This window comes from Akebia trifoliata, chromosome 5 (assembly GCF_017979445.1).
Source record: "Akebia trifoliata isolate Shusen 1 chromosome 5, ASM1797944v1, whole genome shotgun sequence".
In the NCBI taxonomy this organism is placed as follows: Eukaryota; Viridiplantae; Streptophyta; class Magnoliopsida; order Ranunculales; family Lardizabalaceae; genus Akebia; species Akebia trifoliata.
In genome coordinates, this window is record NC_141379.1 from 3,296,569 (window position 1) to 3,318,538 (window position 21,970).

Genomic DNA, 21,970 nt, shown 5'->3' on the forward strand with positions numbered 1-21,970 from the left:
TCCATCGAATAGAGCAAGAACAATAATTATTTTCTCATGAGTCTTACAGTCTCCTAAAGATCTCTATTTGTAAAATCGAGAGTTATCAAAATATATAAAATTCCTCAAAACAGAAATCCCTCACAACTCTATATGATGCAACAAAATACAAGACATTTACACAATATATGATGTAGTTAGTGGAATAATATAATAGAGAATTCCACTTAAGACTCCCATAAAAAAAAGATAATCGAATCATTGTAGACTAAGTAATAGGTAGACCTTGGATGATGGGTGTCACATATTATGTCATGGAAAACTTTCTGAGTGTACATAATTTTAAAAAAAAAAAAAAGAATATATATATATATTCTTGATAAAATCAATTTCTTTAAAAAATGGTCCAGAGAAATGGGTTTCATTATAAATTGTTTGCAGTTGTTTAATTGCAACTCAAAAAATGTAAAAAAGAGTTGGGTTTCTAATTTTTGGGTTGAAGTTTTCTTGAGAGAAAAACGTCAGGATTTTTCTAGCCTTACGAAAAAAACCATTTTTCTAGGGGGGTTAATCAAATATTTTCTTGTCAAGATAGGAAAATCAGAAAATCTATTTCTTGGAAAAATGATTTTCCTAGTGAAGATGCACAATCAAATATACTTGCAAATTGTATTTCTAGGAAAAATCATTTTCTCACCAATTTTCCCACGTACTAATACACGTACAACTTTAAGTGGATCACTTAAATAAGTTTTATTTGATAATTAGCTCTCTCTAGGTTTGTCCAATGGAGAAGAAGAGAAAGCTGGCCACCTATCAAGAGAGAGAGAGCGAGCTAGCCACTTTTGAAGATTGTCCCTAAAAGAATGAATAAACTAAACTACTCTAGTGGAGTTCGTTATTAGATGTTTTTAAAAGGGAGACATAAGGAGTGGTAAAAGGGCTTCAAGGCATGAAAATGGTGAGACAAGCTTAGCTTTCTTAATCAAATGGAGTTGGGTGAATTTCAACAGAGGTGCAAAATGAGTAAAAATGGAAACTTGCCTTTGACCATCCCCCTTCAAGTGGAGAAGAGATTTGCCCCCACTCATGCTTTTAAAAAAGGGTTTGATTTTTGTTGTAAAAAAAAAAAAAACCTATTTATTTGGTTGTGTTTGGCATGCTTGGGACCGTCATCATACCACCATCATGCCAATCATGTTTACTTTGGGGGGATTAAGGACATTTCCATTTATTTTATTTTAATTTTTAGATTTTCCTAACAAATACTTGTTCATAACTTCGATGTAATCCAAATTAATCAAATAAATATATAAAATAGAATAGGGGAAGAAGAGAAGAAAAGATACACAAATGATTTGTTGATGGGAATCAGAGTCCGACAATCACGTCCCTGGCATGGTTTCAAAATTCGTCCAAGTTGTCTCGGTATCAAGTATTGATGAGACAGACGGACAAGTCAATGTATGAGACAAAATTTAAAACCCCAAGTTCATTTTTCTCATTGTTGAATGAGGCGTTTCAAACATATCAGAAAACTCATCCAAAACAACTCGGTATCTAGCATGAACAAGACAAGATGTGAAACCAAGTTTCAAAACCATGATCCCTAAACTTCAGAGAATTGACCCACTATTTTCAAATATATTATAATATTTACTCTATAATAAGAAGCCCCAAGGCCATTAATTTCCCTCCACCCTCCCTAACCCAACACCCCTTACCCCTCGAGTAATTGATTATATCCTAGATTTTGATCATTAAGATGACCATGTTACTCATCAGATATGTAAATAATTCTCTCTACGTTTCTATCCTTGTATTCTAATCTCTCCTCATTCTCTAATCGACTGTAAATGTTGTGAAAATTATCACCTCTAATTATCTTATTTTACTTATATGGACTGACAACATTAATCCGAATCCACCCATCAAATTTATCAAAATGTGTATTTAAGTTTTATATACCTTAATATCACAATTTGGGTACTCTTCTAAGAACCCTCAACTTGCACTATTTTCCCTGATGCTATCATTTGATAGGGCACAAAATGGGTCGGATCTTATTTGAAATCCGAGTGATCTGAATCTAAGGGGTTTTTACCTTAATTTGGAGTATACCCAAATAAAAATATGGGTTGATCTCCCCTGACCCAAGTTGGATATGGTTCCATTCCTATAGTCGCCTATATCCAAATAATATATTACTTTGAAAATTATATTTTTTATGTTTTTCAAAATATTTGTTTTCTACTACTTAATATAACATGAAGTCTTATATTTTATAGGAATTATAATAGTAAAATAGAATAGTATAACAATTAAAAAATAAATATAGCAAAATAATGTTGAACGATTCAAAAGTATACGTCCGACCTGGCTGACTTAAATCAAGTAATTTGGTCGGGTCGGATACAGGTTTAATGAAAGAAAAATGGTTCCAATATGGTTTTAGCTTATATATATATATATATATATATATATATGTTCTGGATGGACTTGGGTATGGATCCATATCCGAATAAAATTTTGGATATGGACATACTTCTATTCGGCCCAAACCCAACCCATTTTAAGCTCCGTCATTTGACCGACTCATTTTCTAATTAAAATTTGGATAATGTTTAATTGATTAGTAATTTTTTTTATTTTCTCTCTTAACTGAAGCACAAAATACACAATTACGCCATTTATGAATAATCATTAAGACATAAAGGACCAAAAACTTACACCACTATCCACTTTGAATTGGATGAACTTAAGGACACATTTGGAAGGTGGAGTTAACAGGAGTTAGAGTTTTGAAAATTGATAGTAACTCCCAAAATGAATTCATTATTTAGTTTTCTATTTCAATTAGAGTTGGAGTCATCGTACGATAACCAACTGCCGCTTCCAAACACACCCTTAGAAGTTGGGGATAAATGGGCCTAGCAAAGCTCACTAACAGTGATGGACCAAGCCCATCCCGGGTTATCTCCAACGAGTCATCTCGTCTCGGAGGATATAAAACATTTAGCTTGGTTTACAATTATTTATCAAAATATATTTATATATAAATAATTAAACTTTTTTAATAAAATAAGATAAATTATAAGATCATTATTCACAAGATTATTAATTTTATTTTAATAACAAATATTTAAATTAGAAAAATAATTATTCTAATAAAAGTATGAAATTCTGGTTGATTCATCTGCATTTTAGTAAGATTTCCAAAATATCATTTGAGTAATCTCATTTCTCTAGTGAGATGGTGCAAATAGGGGTGCAACTTGGTTCTCAAATTGGAATCAAACCGACATAAGTCGGTTCCATGAAATTAGAATCAGAACCGAATCAAATTCCATTGGAACCAAACCAACCCAAATCGAATTAAAGTCGGTTTGGCTCTATGGATTGCCAATATTCTATAAATTTTTTGTAATATTTTTTAATGAAAAAAACAAACATAAAATTTTATACAATAAATCACAAATCTAACCATAAAATGTCATTAGTTTATCCATAAAAAATCACTAATCTATGTCCTAACTCCTAAAATAATTCACAATAATATATATATTGCATGGGGGGTACGATTCTTGGCTTGGTTTGGTTCTATACAAACTTGATCCGAGAATCGAACCAAATTGATCGGTTCTCCATTTTCGTAATCCAAAACCAAACTGTAACTTGTTCCAAACTGAACCAAACCACCCCAAAACTATTAATTTGGTTCAGTTCTCCATTTGAACAGGACCAAGTTGCACCCCTAGGCCGCTTAGATGCAGTATGTAAAGGTGTCAATGGGCTAAGTTTGGGTTGGTTCCATGTATAACTAGAATCAGACCTGAACTTAAATATCGGTTTCATTTTCCGATATGAGACCCTTGCAATTAGAATCAACCCAACAAATACTCGATACCCATTCATGTACCTATTAAGATTAAAAAGAAATTAATTTGACTTAATTACTAAGGGTCATTTTGCTCAAATGGATTACTACATTAGAAATTCAACACCACAACTATCTAATAAATTCAAAAAACGATTTTCGAGGGCTTGATCCAAGGTTTTGAGAGTGGACGACTATTGAACTTCCACCCAACTTTTTAAAAATTCAACGGTGAAAAACACTTTTGAAGGTTTTTTTTTTTTTCAAAGTTTATAGAATTTTGCCTTCTACAATTCTAAATCATCAGATCATGTTTTTTGACATCACAAGGTGAGTCCAAGGACCCTTGGTAAGGATGAAAACCTTACTAACTTAGTAAAGTTAGTCAGACTCTTCTATTTGTTTGTATCATTTAAACTTTGTGAAAGATTTTGAATATTGAAGTATCTCTTTATAATAATTATACGAAATGATAAATATAAACATCCTCTCTAATAATTAAAAAAAAAAACCTTATTTACCCTTTTATCCAATGTATACCCGGGGGAGACCCGACTCTTAATGGGTCATTAAAATGACTACCCATAACCAATCCAAAAATTAATCGATTTTCTCATAGTGAATCCAAAATTGATTAATCAATTCTGGGTACATCAGGTAATCAGATAATTGGGTACCTGTTGACACCCCCAGTAGTATGTACGATAACAAAATGACTCATGGTTTTAAATCTGGTCCGAGACCCACTAATGAGATGAGTAGGCATTTGCAATTCATCTCAAGGACATGGTTTGCTTTAATTCTAACGAAAATTATTTGAGGAATTGAAATAATTGATGCAATCTATTGAGTTACCTGAAAACTACTATTGGCACACCAACTTTTACTAGTAGCACCCAAAGTAAAATAAAAATTAAAAAGACTTCAGATCGTGTGCAGTCTAGGTGGAGAAATGAAACTCTCATCCCACATCTCAATATATGCTACGTAATCTACGATTCAAGGAAATTTTAAAAAGAAGATATTTCAAACTTTAATTTCTGAGATTATAACTTACGTGGCATGTATTTAGGCGAAGGAAGAGAGTTTCATTCCTCCACCCTGGTGCATAGGATCCGCATTCAAACCAAAAAAAACAGATGACGTAAGAATAGGAATTCTCTTCATGGAGACAGTCGACCCCACGAAGTCGAACATCGAAGAGCTCTCAAAGGTGCGACGTCTTCGTTGCTTCAAGGTATGCAATCTCTCTCTAGAGGTCTGTGTGTATAGGATTTTGATTTTAGGAATGGTGAGGATCGATTGAACCTCATCGTTATAAGATTTCGATGCCTCATTTTGGAGATTGATTTGGTTTTCTACTTAGGGTTTGATTTCTGTATAAGTTCATTCTCATTCATGGAGAGAATTTTAAAATCTAGGGTTTCTACTTTCTACTACGATTTTTGAAATCAAATTAACATGTTGGAATGAAATACAGTAATCTTTTTCAATTTTTTATTACTTAATTTTTTTGAAATTTAAAAAGTTGTATTTTTGTGTAAGTTTGGATGGTTTAGGATAGATTTTTTCTGATTTTAGTAGTTCTCTCTCTCTCTCTAATTCAAATTTGTAAGGCTCATGAGTTAAAATTGCAATCATTGAGCTTGATTCTTGTGTTGCATCCATATTCCAATGTGTTTGATGAATTATGTGAGAGAATAATGGATGCAAGGAATCTCTATTTCATTATGTTGGAATCTTTTATTTTCAGGTCATTGTGTTTACAATAACCAAGTTCAGAACAAAATATGATGGTCTACAGTAGGACTTAAGATAAACCTCACTAAATTGTGGATGAATATTCCCTTGCATCCATATGATCTATTATTCGAATTGGATATTATCGGATATCCGATAAGTTAATCTAGATTTTACCTAAACACTGCACTTTTAGTTCTTTGGATTTGGAATCCATAGATCTGAACTTTTAGGGATTTCTTCATTATAGTATCTTTTTAAAAATAATATCCATCTTTGCTTCACTAGGGTTCTAAATGAGCTACAATCAAAATGTAGGTTGATTAACGAAATTATACTAATAGCTTCTACAAGAATCCTAGCCCGCCCAATAGTTAATTTTGCTTCAATTGTTGGTGTCTTTCCTTCACCTCTATTTAAGTAAGCTTCAGATATATTTCAAGAGTTCTCCGAGCTTCTCAAAATACCAATTTGGCACTATTAAATGGTAAAATGATTTCTGCCAATGGGGACTACAACATAGTTATCCACTCTGTTGAATTCAAATGAAACACAGTTTAGTTGTAGTGCTATTGGTGGTTATGGATTTGATCATTGTGGAGATGATGGCTATTTTGGCGATGATTATGGGTTTGTTGGCAGCAACGGAGTTAATGATGATGGGGTCTTGTATATTTTCCTCCACTCTCTGGTGTGTCATACCCCAGTTAAGCCCCGTGAACCTCTTGTATTCATAGTTCTCCCCCTCTCCAACAGATCGGTCTTTTGGAGGAGTTGTTTGGTTAAATGGTATCAGAGCGCTAGGTTTGTATGGGTCACGGGTCTGATTCTTTCCACCCTTATGGGTGAGGGTGAGTGCTAAGTGTATATTTTCCTCCACTCTCGGGTGTGTCCTACCCCAGTTCAGCCTTGTGACCCCTCTTATATTCATAGTTCTCCTCCTCTCCGATAGATTGGTCTTCTGGAGTAGTTTGTTGGTTAACAGTAGCAATGGGGTTGCTTTGTGAGTGGGTATCGGGTGATGAGAGAGAATTTCACTGTTTTGTTAGGTCATCAAAACTTGCAAATTTAGACAGTACTTTTGGCTATATAACGGCTTCTGCTTATTTCTTTTATAGCATGATGGATTGAAGGAGTTAGACCCATAGCTAAGTTGGTTTGACATATTGCAAAACAACTTAGAGGTTGTGGGTTCAAGTCTAGCTTACTCATTGGAAAAAAAACATGATGGATCACAAAAAAAGAAACAGACACCTTTCACATGAATCTGGTTGAAAAATACCAATCCGAACAACATTTATGCAGTAAGTTAGGTGATGCTAATTTCTGATCATTTGATCAGTTAATTTTTATTTTTGATAGATCCCCTTGGTCCAACCCTTTGAATGGCGGGTCCTGACCTTTGGAATTTGTAATAAGTTCTGCATAAATGATTTACTTGTATATTGTTGCTATTTGTTAAAATGTAATTGAAAATTTTGAAGACACTTTATGTTTATAAAAAAATAAAAATTGAAAACACTTTTTGAATCGTGTTGTCTCATAAAATTCATTTCTCATCACGCAGCCTTGAAACAAACAAAAAAAATTAAAGGATGAGTGATCTTATTTCCTCTGTCGATCCTCCTGTATCTGAAGGAAAGGGTGGTTTCGATACTGCTCACATTGCAGAAGTAAAAGCTTGGCTTGTTTCTCAATTTGAGGCTGCAGGGAAAGATGTCCCAGAGTTTGAATATACACCTCGAAGTGTCGCACATTTACATGCTCTTGCCACTATCTCTCAAGCAAAAACTCAGGCAGCCGGTATTGTTGCATCTGATTTTCGCCAAAAGGCAATGGAGTACCGTTCGCAAGGTTGGTCTTTCTTTATCTGTATTTATATTGATACATGTTATCTTCAAACCTTCAGTCTCTTAACCCAATAATGAAATCTTTTCTTCTTCATTCAGCTGCAAGAATCAGAGAGATACTTGAAAATGTAGGATTGGCCCAAGAGAGTTTACCACAGAATGCGGTTGCATCTGTTCAAGTCCTTGCAAATGTGGCAAATTTACTGAATATAAGAGATACTGAGATGAGTAGGTGAGTTAAATCCCCCCTCCCCCCAACCCACTCACCCACCCACACACACCAAATACTGCTTTTCAAATTTAAGTATAGAAGAAGATAATCTTATCTTACTGGGTAAATGGATTTAGTTATCTTGTAGCAATGGGAGATATTTCTTTGACGAAGACTGGAGTAGAGGAGAAGAGGGCCAAAGTACAAAAGGAATCCAAGGTGTTGTTGGATTACACTCGCAAGGCAATCGCTCAACTGACATATTTGAAAAGGTTGATTTGCATATGGAATTTCTCTTTAAATTCTTGTGATCTTCAGTTGCTTGCCTAACTTCAACTTTTACACTAATTTTTCAAGGGTAGATATGGTATTTCTTTCAAGAAATGATAGAAATAGTAAAATAAAATTTTCCTTTTTACTTGCAGAACCCTTGCTCAGTTGGAAGATGATGTAGCTAATTGTGAGGCCCAAATGCTTCACTGGAAGACAAACTTGGCAATTATGCTATCAAAAGAGCGGCAATACTTGCAACAGTATTCTAATTATAAGGTGCTGCTTTGTTTTCTCGGTTATTTATTTTCCCCTTTTGTCTCATTAGCACACATAGTTCATAAGAAGAGGCCTAACTAATAAGATTTAGATTCAACTGATTTGAGCTTTAGAAAACTGTGACTTAAAACAAAAGGTGAAATGCAAGAAAATTTGATATGCCTTGTTTGAAACCATGTCTAGATCAACCTTGAGAAGCCCTCACTAGTCATTTCTGTCGTACCTTATCAAAAGGAATAACACATTTCAATATTTGATTAGAAAAACTGCAGTTAGTATTGTCACATTATGTTACAGTAGGATACCCAAATTTGGATTTAATTGTGAATTATGTGTCCATTGATAATGGATTGTAGATCATATGGTTTTGGTATTGTAAGCATGCAAGGATCAGATACGAGGATTAGTGGCGGTATTGCAGCTATTGTTGGCATGATGATATGAATAACTTTTTGGTTTGGATAGGTAAGCTGGACTTGAAGCCATGACCCCAAGTCAACCAACTGAGCTATGAGCCCATGATGTGAATGAGTTGTTGACATGGGAGTTGTGAGGTGAACAGGGCAATGCCAAGGGGATGAAGAGAGCCTCAAGTGGATGCTTTCTTGTCCCTTCTCTAGTGTAGTAGTTGAGCATTGTCTCTTGAGTATCCTACCACCCCCTCTCTCCAAACTCTAGCTTGTCTTTTTTTTTATTTTTTGCAATGGTGGATGGCTACAGTGTAGCGAAAGCACCGACCCCCAGAAAAAGACATAGACATGACATAATTTGGATACTCAAATCCACTAAACTTCACAACTAGTTATGGCTAATGCTTGTGTTTTAGTGCAAATTGTTATGAAGACTTTTTTGCTATTTTTTTTACCACTTCGAGTTTTCTTGGTTGATTGGGTAGCAAAATGGAATTAATATTGCCAGCCCCAAAAGTTGGGTTAAGGTATAGATGTGAGCAACTTGTGTTGGTAATCCTCGCATGTTTCTGTTTATCTAAAATTTGCTTATAAGTACTAATAGTTGTAATTTTGGGGTGCAGGCTATACTAAATCGTGTGGGCTACTCCTCAGATATTAGCCACGGTGTGTTAGTTGAAATGGCTGAGCATAGAAAGGAGTTGGAGAAGAAAACAAAGCCCATATTAGACACCTTGAGAAGCTACCAAGACTTGCCTCCTGTAATGCCTAAACTCATTAGACCACAGTCGTGGTATGCACTTGATACATTTTTAGGACAGCTTGAACTCAGAGAACGAATGTCTTTCGTGTGCAGGATAAAGCTTTGGCGGCCTTGGCTATTGAGGATAAAAGAAGGCAACTTGCTGCTGCTGAGAAGTATTTTGAAGAAGTGTTGCATTTGGCTCTTGCCACGACAGAATAATTTCCTGGTGTGTGTGTGTGTGTACTTTTCATGTAATGAATTCACGTTTTCCTTGTACATGCATGCTTTCATGTCTTTCAGTGACTTATGTTTTGGAGTGGCGGCTTTGTGTTATGTGAAGTCATTCATTCATTCATTCAGGCGTCGCATTGATCCCTCTTGATCACTAGCTATAGGACACATGAACACGCCTGCATGCATGCACATGGTGTGAGTTGGAAACCTGTCAAGTGTTTGGCAACACCTTGAAACGATTGCACTCCGAGCTCTTACTTTGATGATTGACTAATGCATTTTTGTGGTCACTCTTGAATAAAGATTATCTTCCCCCCTATCACTGTAGTCTACGCCCGCGAATAATTTAATTGCTGAAAAGGAAGAAATGAAACTAAAAGGTGATAAGCTGGAGTTTGATGACCCAAGTTCATTCCTTGTTAATAAGTGAAGTATTTCTTTCAAAAAGATGGGAGTCACGATGCCTTAGAAACCATCTTTCTCCTGCTTTCATATCTCATCTTTAGTCTCCCAAAAGATCCGATCTTGTTCTTGAAATTTGAATGTGGAAGAAAATAAAATTGAGGTTGAAGGGTTTAAAATGTTACCATATTTTGTGATTAATTGAAACATGACCAATTCATTGGTTTCTTATTTTCTCAATTTAATTGGCTAGTCCCTTATTCGGATGAGGGTATATTAAATTCTTAAGAAAATTAATTTTTAATGGTGTTGGATATTTTGTATTAGTGCTTAAAATGAGTTGGATTCGGTCCAGATCTGAGTATATCCATATTTAGATATAAATTTTTTTTGATTGGATTCGAATCCAATTCGGATCCTACTAGATAAATCATATCCGTATTATTTTAATTCACTTAATCTGGATCCAACCTGACCGAATTGCTTGATTTGGCTTGGATTGGTTCTAATAATTCCGAATCATTCAACATTTTTGCTTCTATACTTATTCATTAATTTCTATACCATTATAATTTTCAGAGCATTGTATACTCTGGATCTAGGCGGATATATGGATGGAGCCCAGATCTGACTTGGATTGTGGAACATCAAACTGTATTCAACATTTCGACCATATACTCCAAGGGCCCAGATCCACTATATTTGGATTTCGGATCACTCAGATTTCGAATAAAATTCATCCATTTTATGCCCTATTTTATATACAAAGTGAAATGCCTTTCAAGTCTAATCCAAGAAACAGTAAAAGATCTCTAAATCAAAATCTTTGCACAACACATAATTGTAACATAATCACATGTATTTTCTTTTAAACCAACCAAAAAAAAAAAAAAATCTAACAAACTGGTGGAGAACCACAATAAACTAGGTTTATAATTAACATATTTTGTTGCCTTTTCAGCTCTACCTTTGCTACACTTCCTGCCTCAAACTTGCCTAACCTCCTCTCTATGACCACAACATGTTCTTCCTTCAACATTGGCACACTTCTCTCTGACTCCTAAGGTCCCTGACCTCACTGTATGATGAATCAAGTTAGAATCAAATACCAGTTAAAAAAAAAAGAAAAACAAAGAAAGCTTTCATGATAATTCAATAAAATTAAAAGAAGTAAAATTCAAAGATGGAAGTGTTACTCACTAATATTCTGTTATTATTAACAATAACAGAAGACTTGGCTTTGTATATAGGGGAATAAGATTGGGGAATGTAACTGAAAGAAGTACAAATCAATTAGAAAAATATTTAGAAACGGAAATCAAAGCAAAGATCATAAAGAGATCATTGACATAAAGAAGGAAAATGGAAGAAAATTGAATTGAAATAAAAATGATGTACCATTATTTCAGCCAGTAACTTCCCCTTTGACCAAGTTTTTATTTCCGATTCCACCCATTCCTAGAATACCATCGAGACAAACCCGTAAATCTATACTGCTCAAATGGCTCTGATGGAAGAGCCTCCAAGTTTTCTTATCACCTTTCATGGCACCAACAATATTCTACACAGAAGAGTCGAAAAAACATAAGGTTAAACTAGAGGACCCTCATATCTTATAAGGAAAAATGACTAGAAACAAACAAGGGCATTGATGATACACAGTGTGACGCGTATTGGAAAAACTGTAAATACACGAATCTTATTAGGAAAATATTAGAAACCGACAAGTGCATTGATGATTCCAATGCGAATCTTATAAGGAAAATATTAAAATATTAGAAACCGACAAGTGCATCGATGATTCCAATGCGAATCTTATAAGGAAAATATTAAAATATTAGAAACCGACAAGTGCATTGATGATACACAGTGTAACGCACACTGTAAAACCTGTAAAGATGTTATATCTCAGAGAATCTGATGCCAGTCTTATAAGGAAAAATGATTACAAACAGACAAGTGCATTAATGATACACATTGTAACGCATATAAGGTTGGCAATGGATCAGTTCGGTATCAAATCAATATGTAACCATTGTCGATCCGAAAATTTTACCTTATGATTGATCTAGATCTAGACTGGATGAAATTCGATCCGATTAATTTTTCCTTCAATCCAAAATCTATCCGATCCGATACAAGAGGAAATCAGTTGAGAAATTAGGGTTTGGGAATCTCGGTTGATTAAAGAATTTAAGGGTTTGGAAATTTCGGTAAAAAGATTGAGACGATAAAAAATGGATGAACCAAGAAAGAATTGAAACAGGGTTTAGATTAGGGGTGCAACTTGGTTCAGTTCACTTCGGTTTGAGGTCAAATTGGAACCGAATCGATATAGGTCGGTTCCACTAAATAAGAACCAGAACCAGAACCAGAACCAAATTCCATTGGAACCAAACCAAATTAAAGTCAATTTGGTTCAGTTCAGTTCTATGGATTGCAAATATTTTATAAATTATAAGTAATATTTTTTAATAAATAAATAAACATAAAATTTCATATAATAAATCACAAATCTATCCATAAAAAACCATTAGTTTATCCATAAAAAATCACTAATCTATGTACTAACTCTTAAAATAATTCATAATAATTATTATATACATATATATTTATTTATTACATAGGGGTTCAATTCTCGGTTTGGTTTGGTTCGGTTCTATACAAGCTTGATCCGAGAACCGAACCGAATTGATTGGTTCTCCATTTTCATAACCCGGAACCGAACCGCAACTTGTTCCAAACCAAACAAACCACCCCAAAGCTATCGGTTTGGTTCGGTTCTCGATTTGAACCAGACCAAGTTGCACCCCTAGTTTAGATACCTTGATTGATCGAGGACAAGACAAGAAGAAATAACACCTTAGCTTACAAACCCAAAGGAAGAAAAGGAAGATCAATAGAACCATAAGGATAAATGAGACCAAAAAATCTTTCCAAACTCTCCATCTTGAAATCCTGGGTTTAGATACCTCAATCGATCGATTTCTAACATTCTGTCGTTGGTTCTTATATATCTTGGAGACGCCTTAAAGCACTCATGGAATCTTTGATGATTCCATCATACATGATTGAGGTTTGAAAACTTCTGGATAGATATCCTACGTCTAAATAGAATTCTTTCAAGTTAAAGAATCTTTTTCTAGTTGCTCTAGAACAATTAGGAGATTCTCTAGTAGAAATACAGGGTTATGCTTTTGGCGGGAACATGCTATTGGGTGATGGTCCCGCTTATGGGGTGAAAGAGGGAGACAAGAAACGGGTCTCATATATAAAAATATTTGGAACGGATTTTATCATATTGATTTGAAACCAATTCGAAAATGTATTTGGATCCGTAAAGTCTATTCGAATCAAATCTAAAAACTTATATTTCAAATCCAGATCCAAATTATTTTCGGATCAGATTCCAAATAAAAATCGGATCATTATTATCAGCCCTAAACATACTGGAACAAATAAAAGATTTTCTCAATCATATAAAGGAAAATTATTAGAAATAGGCAAGTGCATTAATGATACACAGTGTAACGCATACTAGAACAACTGTAAATACGTTATATCTCAGAGAATCCAATGCCAATAATAAGTGCATGCAAGCGCCGAATTGTTTCTAATACTTGTTGGTTCTATCCAGTTTCTTAGGTTAGTCAATTCGGTCGAATTTTGAATCAGCTCAACTAGTTTTAAAACTATGGATATGATTATGTTTGAGCGGGGAAAAATAAAATAAATAGGGAAAATTACTTAATAGACCCTGCAGTAGGGGCATCTTTCTAAATGCACCTTGAGTTTTGAGGTGATATCTTAACAACTCGGTTAGTAAAATATTTCTTTCTTAATGCTCTCTCACCCTGACAAAATCGCAAATTCAAATTGTTAATCTCGATGATTCTTTTAAATGTTGAGATTGATGATTTACAATCATTATATCAATGGTTGTAAAAAGGTTAATATCAAGAATTGGAACAAAGATTGATCTCAATGATAAATCATCAATATCACACATTGAGAAGAGGTAGTCGGGTAGAGGGGGTATAGAAATAAAAAGGGTTTATTTAATGTGTTATCATATTATCTGAAAATTTTAAGGGGTGTTTAGAAAGAAATCAGTCAAGGTTGATTAAATAAATTTTCCATTAAAAGAACAGTCTCTGATCCAGTCAAATAGTAGGTACGTCCCACTTTCATTTCTAAACTAACCAATCGGACACATGAGAAGTTAACTGAATATAGGAAGGTTAAATTTGAAAAAAAAAAAAATAAAAAAAATAAATTAATAGTAAGTAAAGAGAAACAACTTCCATCTAACTCCAAAATAATTTCCTCTAGCTCGATCCGAGGTTTTTAAAATGGATGGCTACCGAACTTACACATAACTCCAAAATTTAAAGTAAAATTCAATGAAATTGAAATTGAAATATTACGCCAAACTTATGCCTAATAAGGAATTGTACTCCTAAAATAACTATGAAATAGAAATACTACTAAAACTAGAAATATAAATAAAATCTAATAGAATTAGAAAACTACTTAGAGATGTAAATGTCCCACATCAGTATCGTACCACCCCTCCCCCTCTCTCCAAACTCTAGCTTGTCTTTTTTCTTTTCAACAGTGGATGACTACAATGTAGGGAAGGCACTGACCCTCGGAAAAAGACATAGACATGACATAATTTAGATACTCAAATCCACTAAACTTCACAACTAGTTATGGCTAATGCTTTTGTGTTTTAGAGGAAATTGTTATGAAGACTTTTTTACTATTTTTTTTCCCACTTTGAGTTTTGTTGGTTGATTGGGTAGCAAAATGGAATTAATATTGCCAGCCCCAAAAGTTGGGTTAAGGTATAGATGTGAGCAACTTGTATTTGTAATCCACACATCTTTCTGTTTATCTAAAATTTGCTTATAAGTACTAATAGTTGTAATTTTACTAAATCGTGTGGGCTACTCCTCAGATTGTGCTAGTTGAAATGGCTGAGCATAGAAAGGAGTTGGAGAAGAAAACAAAGCCCATATTAGACACCTTAAGAAGCTACCAAGACTTGCGTCCTGTAATGCCTAAACTCATTAGACCACAGTCGTGGTATGCACTTGATACATTTTTAGGACAACTTGAACTCAGAGAACGAATGTCTTTCATGTGCAGGATAAAGCTTTGGCGGCTTTGGCTATTGAGGATAAAAGAAGGCAACTTGCTGCTGCTGAGAAGTATTTTGAAGGAGTGTTGCATTTGGCTCTTGCCACGACAGAATAATTTCCTGGTGTGTGTGTGTGTGTGTGTGTGTACTTTTCATTAATGAATTTGCGTATTCCTTGTACATGCATGCTTTCATGTCTTTCAGAGACTTATGTTTTGGAGTGGCGGCTTTGTGTTATGTGAAGTCATTCATTCATTCATTCAGGAGTCGCATTGATTCCTCTTGGTCACTAACTATAGGACAAATGAACATGCACACACGCACACAGTGTGAGTTGGAAATCTGTCAAGTGTTTTGGCAACAACTTGACACGATTGCACTCCGAGCTCTTACTTTGATGATTGACTAATGCATTTTTGTAGTCACTCTTGAATAAAGATTATCTTCCCCTCCTATCACTGTAGTCTACATCTGCGAATAATTTCATTGCTGAAAAGGAAGAAATGAAACTAAAAGATGATAAGCTGGAGTTTGATGACCCAAGTTCGTTCCTTGTTAATAGATGAAGTATTTCTTTCAAAAAGATGGGAGTCAGGAGGCCTTAGAAACCATCTTTCTTCTTCTTTCATATCTCTTCATCTTTAATCTCCCAAAAGATCTGTTCTTGTTCTTGAAATTTGAATGTGGAAGAAAAGAAAATTGAGGTTAATTGAAGGGTGAAAAATGTTACCATATTTTGTGGTTAATTGATACTTCACCAATTAATTGGTTTTTTATTTTGTCAATTTAATCAGCTAGTCCCTTATTTGGATGAGGGTATATTCAATTCTTAAGAAAATTATTTTTTAATGGTGTTGGATATTTTTTATTAGGACTTAAAACGAGTTGGATTCGGTCCAGATCTGAGTATATCCATATTTAGATAAAAAAATATTTGATTGGATCCGAATCCAACTTGGATCCTACTAGATAAACCATATCCGAATTATTTTGATTCACTTAATCTGGATCCAACCTGACCGAATTGCTTCATTTGGTTCGGATTGGGTCTTGATAATTCTAGATCGTTCAACATTTTTTCTTTTATACTTGTTCATTAATTTCTATACCATTATAATTTTCAGAGCATTATATAATTTGGACGGAGCCCAGATCTGACTAGGATCGTGGAACATCAAACTGTATTCGACATTTCAACCATATACTCCAAGGGCCCAGATCCATTATATTCGGATTTCGGATCACTCAGATTTCGAATAAAATTCATCTATTTTATGCCCTATTTTCTATCCTAAGTGAAATGCCTTTCAATTTAAACAGACTTCCAAAACAGATCTGATCTGAAGCAAGTCTAATCCAAGAAACAGTAAAAGATAATGTTTTAGACATTTTTCTTTTGCTTGTCAATGAAATGCCAAGAGTGAATCAAAATCTTTGCACAACACATAATTGTAACATAATCTCATGTATTTTCTTTTGAACCAACAAAAAAAAAATATAACAAACTGGTGGAGAACCACAATAAACTAGGTTTATAATTAACATATTTTGTTGCCTTTTCAGCTCTACCTTTGCTACACTTCCTGCCTCAAACTTGCCTAACCTCCTCTCTATGACCACAACATGTTCTTCCTTCAACATTGGCACACTTCTCTCTGACTCCTAAGGTCCCTGACCTCACTGTATGATGAATCAAGTTAGAATCAAATACCAGTTATAAAAAAAAGAAAAACAAAGAAAGCTTTCATGATAATTCAATAAAATTAAAAGAAGTAAAATTCAAATACGGAAGTGTTACTCACTAATAATCTGTTATTGTTAACAATAACAGAAGACTTGGCTTTGTATATAGTGGAATATGACTGGGGATTGTAACTGAAAGAAGTACAAATCAATTAGAAAAATATTTAGAAAGGGGAATCAAAGCAAATATCATAAAGAGATCATTGACACAGAGAAGGAAAATGAAAGAAAAGTGAATTGAAATAAAAATGATGTACCATTATTTCAGCCCCTTATTTCCCCTCGAACCAAGTTTTTATTTCCGATTCCACCCATTCCTAGAATACCATCGAGACAAACCTGTAAATCTATACTGCTCAAATGGCTCTGATTGAAGAGCCTCCAAGGTTTCTTATCACCTTTCATGGCACCAACAATAATCTACACCGAAGAGTCGAAAAAAGATAAGGTCCAACTAGAGGACCCCATGTCTTATAAGGAAAAATGACTAGAAACAGACAAGGGCATTGATGATATACAGTGTAACGCATACTGGAACAACTGTAAATACATGAATCTTATTAGGAAAATGATTAGAAACCAACAAGTGCATTGATGATTCCAATGTGAAGCTTATAAGGAAAATATTAAAATATTAGAAACCGACAATTGCATTGATAAGTCCAATGCTAATCTTAAAAGGAAAATATTAGAAACCGACAAATGCATTGATGATACACAGTATAACGCACACTGGAAAACCTGTAAAAATGTTATATCTCAGAGAATCTGATGCCAATCTTATAAGGAAAAATTATTACAAACAGACAAGTGCATTAATTATACACATTGTAACGCATATAGGGCTGGCAATGGATCAGTTCAGTATCAAACCATTGTCGATCCGAAAATTTTACCTTATGATTGATCTAGATCTAGATCGAATCGGATTAGAAAAGATTTAAATCAAATCCGATTCGATTAATTTTTCCTTTGACTCAAAATCTATTCGATCCGATACAATAGGAAATCAGTTGAGAAATTAGGGTTTGGAAATCTCGGTTGATCGAAGAATTTAAGGTTTTGGGAATTTCGATAACAAGACTGAGACGATAAAAATTGGACAAACCAAAAAAGAATTGAAACAAGGTTTAGATACCTTTATTGATCGAGGACGAGACAAGAAGTAATAGCCAAAATACTAGAGAAACCAGAACGTTTCAAGAGAACTTTTTGGAAGCGTTGCCCTCTGACTTCCGCAGCCTTTTAATTTTCTTCCTTCAATTTCATCTATACACAGAAGTACATACTATACACAGAATCTAACTGATTCCTAATATTCAACATATATACATGGCAAGATAATATGTACAGCTAATAGTAGAGTCCTAAATTGTATAAACTCCTAAAGTTGTATACGGTAACATCCCCCCCAAATTGATGCTGGTAAGTCAACCAGCAACAATTTGCCAACAAGAAATTGATGCCGCTGTCGAGTCATAGCTTTGGTGAAGACATCAGCCACTTGAAGATCAGAAGAAATGTGAGGAAGAGATATCACCCGACTTTCCAAGGTATCTTGAATAGAATGACAATCAACTTCAATGTGCTTGGTGCGTTCATGGAAAACGGGATTGGTGGCAATCTGAATAGTTGTTATCAGTATGAAGAGGTGTATAAGTAGTCTGAGGAAACACAAGCTCCTCAAGAAGACTGCATAGCCATACAATTTCAGAACAAGCAATAGACATGGCATGATACTAGGCCTCATAAGAGGATTTAGAAACACGATCTTGTTTCTTACATCTCCAAGAAATTAAGGCATCACCTAAAAACATACACCAACCTGTAGTAAAACAACATGTATCCGGACACCCAGCCCAATCATCATCATTATAGGCAACAAGTTGAATAGAGAAGCTAGTAAAAAGAATAACCCACGAGTAAGTGAACTTCGAAGATAGTGGATGATGCGGTGAACTGCAGCAAGATAGAAATGTCAAGGAGAAAATATAAACTGACTGACCTGATGAACAGCATAGGAGATATCAGGTTGAGTAGTAGTCAAGTAGATAAGACTTCCAACCATGTGCTGATTGAGAATAGGAACATCCAGAAGGTCCTCTTCATCTTTCCTGTATTTAACATTTACCTCCATAGAAGTATCAACAGAAGAAGTGTCCTCCACACCAGCCCAAGTGATAAGATCTTGAATATACTTATGCTGGTTCACGAAAATACCATGGACTCGATAATGAACTTCCAATCCTAAAAAGAATGTGAGCTGGCCAAGATCTTTCATATGGAAAGTTGTATATAACAGCTGCTGAAGTTTAGTAATCAAACCACAGTCAGTACCAGTAATGATAATATCATCCACATAAACCAAGAGAAGGACTATACCCGATGTAGGCGTATACCTGATGCAGGCGTGTGGAAGAAGAGAGAAGAATCATACTGACTTTGTGTAAAATTGAATGAAAAAAGTGTACTACAAAACTTCTCAAACCAAGCCCGGGGCACCTACTTGTGCCCATACAGAGAATGCCTTAGCTTACAAACATCATGAGGAGAAGAAATAGTCATACCAAAGGGAAACTTCATGAAAATCTCTTATTGGAGATCATCATGAAGAAAGACATTCTTCACATCCATCTGATATAGATGCCACGACTGTGAAGCGACAATAGCTAAGATGGTTTTAACCGTGGTCATTTTGGCAATAGGAGCAAATGTCTCCTCATAATCAATCTCATATTCCTGCTTGTTACCCAAAGCTATAAGGTGAGCTTTGAACAGATCCAAAGAGCCATCAGAACGAAGTTTTATTTAATCCCAATAGGTTTGACTGTAGGAGGACAAGGAACAATATCCCAAGTATGATGCTCCTCAAGTGCTTGAAGTTCTACTTGCATTGCATTTTGCCAACACTTATGTTTCATGACCTGCTTGTAGCAAGAGGGAATGGAAATAGTGGATAAGGTAGCGACAACAGAGACATGATAGAAGAAATCATACCAATTAAGGGGTCGAGAAGGACGAGTAGACCGACGAAGAGTAGTGGAAGCAGGAGCAGGATCAGGCGCTAGGTCAAGATCGAAAAAGGGGCACAGTGGAAATAGGATCAGACTCATGTTGACTACGTCTTTCATACACAAAACTAAGCTTGAACCTTCCCACAATTGTTGGGGAATCAAAAAAACTAGGCAGAAGAAATAAAGATGCAGATGGCAGCTCAACATGAGATGAAAAGAAATATTGATTTTCAAATAAAATCACATTCCGATAAACCCGTATACGACGAGCATTTGGATCATAACAAACATAACCTTTTTGAGGGATAGCATAACAGAAAAAAATACACTTAACAAACTAAGCAGTAAGTTTATGTCGTTCATGAGTAGGGAGATGCACAAAACAAACACAACCAAATGTATAAAGATCATAATATAAAGGAGAATAACTAAACAACTTTAAAAAAAAAGGAGAAACATGATTTAACGTAGAAGAGGGTAAGCAATTGATCAAATGAACTGCAGTAGAAAGTGTTTTACACCAAAAATGAGGGGGAACAAATGATTCAAGTAAAAGAGTTCTTACCACATCAAGAAGGTGGCAATTTTTCCTCTCAGCAACACCGTTTTGCTATGGTGTCGAAGGACAAGAATGCTGAGAGATGATTCCTTTGCTTTGAAGAAAGTTTTGAATCTTATTAGACATGTATTCATCGCCAGAATTAGAATGCAAGACCTTGATGCTGTTAGAGAATTGAGTCTTAATAAGTGCAAGAAAACGCTTAAAGACTAAAAAACTTCGATTTTAGCCTAGAGGAAGTAAACCCAAGTAAAGCGATTAAAGTCATCAATGAAAGTTAACAAAGTACTTGTAATGCGCTTAAGAAACAATAGGTTCAATCTCCCAAACATCACTATAAATAATATCAAAACATTGTGAGGCACGAGATGCATGATGAGGAAAATGTAGAACTTTACTTTTGCCAAGTTTGCATGATGTACAATCAAAAGAAAGATCAAGAAAAGAACATGTTTTATTTCCCAATAATCCAAAATTAAACAAAGTACGAAGTACTTCGGAGTTTGGGTGGCCTAGATGTCTATGCCAGATCTTATTTTTAGAACCAACAACATTACATGCAAAGGAAAGTAAAGGAAAACTAGGAATAATAGTGGAAGGAGAGACATGAAAAGGAAAGAGTCGTCCCACTTTAGGCCCCTTCACGAACATCTTCCTTGACACTTGATCCTGTACAACACAACCAAAATAGGAGAAATGGACATTACAATTATTATCAACCAATTGACCAACAGAAATAAGATTTGTAGAGAAGCCAGGAGACACAAAAACATTAGTTAAGGAAGAGGAGAGATCACCAACATCACTGATAAGCAGAGAACTGCCATCAACGGTGTTAATTTTCAGATTTCCATCATAATTTCTGACATTGGAAAAAGAAACAACAATATTGGTCATATGGTTAGAGGCTCCAGAGTCAAAATACCATGGTTTATAAGAAACTTTATGCTTACCTGAGAGCCCAAAAGTAGAAAATGTAGAAATGTTCATTTTTGGTACCATTTCAGGAATGAGTGTGTTTGGGTTTGCCAAGGTTGTAGGAGCAAGAATAGGAACAACCGGTGAGGCAGCAAGCAATGCAACAGAACTAAAGGCACTAGTGGAGGCATGATAAGCAGTACTCTGCTTCCTTTCAAGTCGAATGGGACAAGCAGAGATGATATGACCATGTTTTTTGCAGTAGTTACAGAACTTCTTGAGACAATCCCGAGCAATATGACCAAAAGCTTTACAACTAAAACACTGGACAACACACATGTCTCTACCCTTATTCCTCCTCTGTGCTACATAAACCATAGAAACAGGTGCACTAACATTAGTCCGATTTTCCATGGTAGCTTGAGTTGAGATACATTGCTCCTCACAAAGAAGTTCACTCAAACAAGCATCCAGAGATGGTACAGGATGACGATTCATCATATTAGACCGTGCAATGTCAAAGTCGGGTCATAACTTCATCAAGAATTGATCGCTCTTGCTGGTTGCATGCATTGCTTGGATATCAGAGAGAG

General features: G+C 35.0%; 1 protein-coding gene and 2 long non-coding RNA genes across 5 annotated transcripts; 1 reads left to right on the forward strand and 2 right to left on the reverse strand.

Annotated features, from left to right (window-relative positions):
- Window positions 1-4,934: 4,934 nt before the first annotated feature.
- On the forward strand, window positions 4,935-15,402 carry AUG1 (HAUS augmin-like complex subunit). Of its 2 annotated transcripts, none has more exons than XM_086442128.1 (7): window positions 4,935-5,093; window positions 7,164-7,450; window positions 7,546-7,678; window positions 7,795-7,929; window positions 8,083-8,206; window positions 9,240-9,377; window positions 15,152-15,402. In XM_086442128.1, exons 2-7 carry the CDS (start codon window positions 7,192-7,194, stop codon window positions 15,257-15,259), a joined length of 897 nt encoding a protein of 298 aa, XP_086298254.1. In that variant the 5' UTR covers window positions 4,935-5,093; window positions 7,164-7,191; the 3' UTR covers window positions 15,260-15,402. The 2 variants fall into 2 exon arrangements, with proteins under 2 accessions (XP_086298254.1, XP_086298253.1); XM_086442127.1 differs by lacking the exon at window positions 15,152-15,402 and adding an exon at window positions 9,473-9,912.
- LOC147401030 (uncharacterized) lies at window positions 10,836-11,638 on the reverse strand. The gene is made up of 3 exons (XR_015178302.1): window positions 11,396-11,638; window positions 11,198-11,270; window positions 10,836-11,075 (listed from the first exon to the last, which is right to left on the reverse strand). It is a non-coding gene; the product is annotated as an uncharacterized LOC147401030 (long non-coding RNA).
- Window positions 15,403-16,576: 1,174 nt separating the features above from the next.
- LOC147401031 (uncharacterized) lies at window positions 16,577-19,644 on the reverse strand. 2 transcript variants are annotated; one of them, XR_015178300.1, is made up of 5 exons: window positions 18,892-19,639; window positions 18,712-18,785; window positions 17,144-18,578; window positions 16,946-17,018; window positions 16,577-16,823 (listed from the first exon to the last, which is right to left on the reverse strand). It is a non-coding gene; the product is annotated as an uncharacterized LOC147401031 (long non-coding RNA). The 2 variants fall into 2 exon arrangements; XR_015178299.1 differs by having other exon boundaries at window positions 17,144-18,785; window positions 18,892-19,644.
- Window positions 19,645-21,970: the final 2,326 nt, after the last annotated feature.

Bases quoted from the DNA above. Each gene is read 5' to 3' on its own strand.
- AUG1 (XM_086442128.1), top strand. From the start codon at position 7,192: ATGAGTGATCTTATTTCCTCTGTCGATCCTCCTGTATCTGAAGGAAAG. The intron at 7,451-7,545 runs GTTGGTCTTTCT...TTCTTCATTCAG, and splicing joins AATGGAGTACCGTTCGCAAG to CTGCAAGAATCAGAGAGATA. The intron at 7,930-8,082 runs GTTGATTTGCAT...TTTTACTTGCAG, and splicing joins CAACTGACATATTTGAAAAG to AACCCTTGCTCAGTTGGAAG.